The sequence below is a fragment of the Chrysochloris asiatica genome, unplaced genomic scaffold (assembly GCF_000296735.1).
Source record: "Chrysochloris asiatica unplaced genomic scaffold, ChrAsi1.0 scaffold00116, whole genome shotgun sequence".
Classification (NCBI taxonomy): domain Eukaryota; kingdom Metazoa; phylum Chordata; class Mammalia; order Afrosoricida; family Chrysochloridae; genus Chrysochloris; species Chrysochloris asiatica.
The window spans coordinates 5268107-5269380 of record NW_006408634.1 but is presented as its reverse complement, the minus strand read 5'-3'; the positions used below and the strand labels follow the sequence as shown (position 1 = coordinate 5269380).

Below are 1274 nucleotides of genomic sequence, written 5' to 3'. Positions count from 1 at the left end.
TGGTGGCAGGGAAGGCAGAAGGGTCCCATTCTCCAGATGTGTGAAAGAGAGTCTGCAGGTTATGCTGACTGATAGCAAGTGAGGAGCGAGAGGCAGAGAGGAGTCAAGGACCCTCCCAAGCTGTTGTCCTCAGTGACTGCTGAGCATGTCCAAGGAGACAGCTCACTGCACCACACACACACACACACACACACATTCACCCACCACACACACGTACCCCTCCACCACACACACAGATGCACACCCACCCACACATACCACACGTGCACCACACACACACACACACACACACACACACACACACACGTACCCCTCCACCATGCACACAGATGCACCCCCACCTACACATCATCCTGGTGAGAACCAGGTCCAAGATGAGTCCAGTGGCTTCCCCCAAATCCTCTCCTCCTTCACCCCAGGTTCCCCAGCCCCCCAGCTACTGAACCTCCCATCCCTCTCCCTTCCCACTGTGAATCAATCCCAAAGCTTGGTTCCTCCTGCCCCCACCCCCAACCCCAGCTCCCTAATTGTCCCTACTTTCCATTCCACTGCCCAACCCCAGATCAGTCCTTGTCCATGCACACCTGGATCCTCTCCCAGCCTTCAGTACCTGCTCTTCAGCCCAACCCCCACCTGATCCCAGTGGGTCATTCACTCTCAGAACTGACCCTACCCCTCCCCTGCTCAGTTCTTCTGTGGTTCCCCAGTGCTTCTAGGGGGTGGTGTCCATTTATGGCAAACTTCCTGGGAGAGCTGGCATCTGAGATAAGAACTGAGGGTGAGGGCTGGTGTAGACGGATCCTGCCCATCCTCCGACTGACCTGTCTGCGGGGACCGACTCCTGGACATCCAAGTGCCTCCATCCCCATTGGGCAGAACTCTAGCCCCTGTCCCCTCGCTGGGACTCCCTGCCTACCTTCTTGTGGGGCTGGACTCTGGAGGCAAGTGTCTCTCCCCAGAGCTGGGCAGCTGCTGTGTGTGCACTACACGTCCAGGTCTGAGGGGGGTCATCAGGCCTGACCTGAGTCTTGCTGACCTTTCTGATGCTTCCCCTTGTGCTCTTAGGGTGACTCGGGAGGCCCACTGGTCTGCAAAGGCGTGTTGCAGGGTATCCTGTCTTCGGGTCGCTTCCCATGTGGCAAATCCGGAGCGCCAGCTGTCTACACCCGAGTGATTTCATACGTTACCTGGATCCGAGCAACCATGGCGGCCAACCCCTGAGCGCCTCACCTCGCCTTTACCCACATTAAACTCGAATGCACAGCAATAGCTTG

The 1274-nt window shown here is 57.5% G+C and overlaps 1 protein-coding gene across 1 annotated transcript in view; it reads left to right on the top strand.

The window, feature by feature from the left end:
• The window catches only part of LOC102820666 (kallikrein-1-like), a 5923-nt gene extending 4702 nt beyond the window's left edge, over positions 1 to 1221 (top strand). Inside the window, exon 5 of the mRNA XM_006868375.1 lies at positions 1066 to 1221. Within this exon, the coding sequence (XP_006868437.1) occupies positions 1066 to 1221 (156 nt within the window). The remainder of the gene's footprint in view (positions 1 to 1065) is intronic.
• The last annotated feature ends 53 nt before the right edge of the window (positions 1222 to 1274 follow it).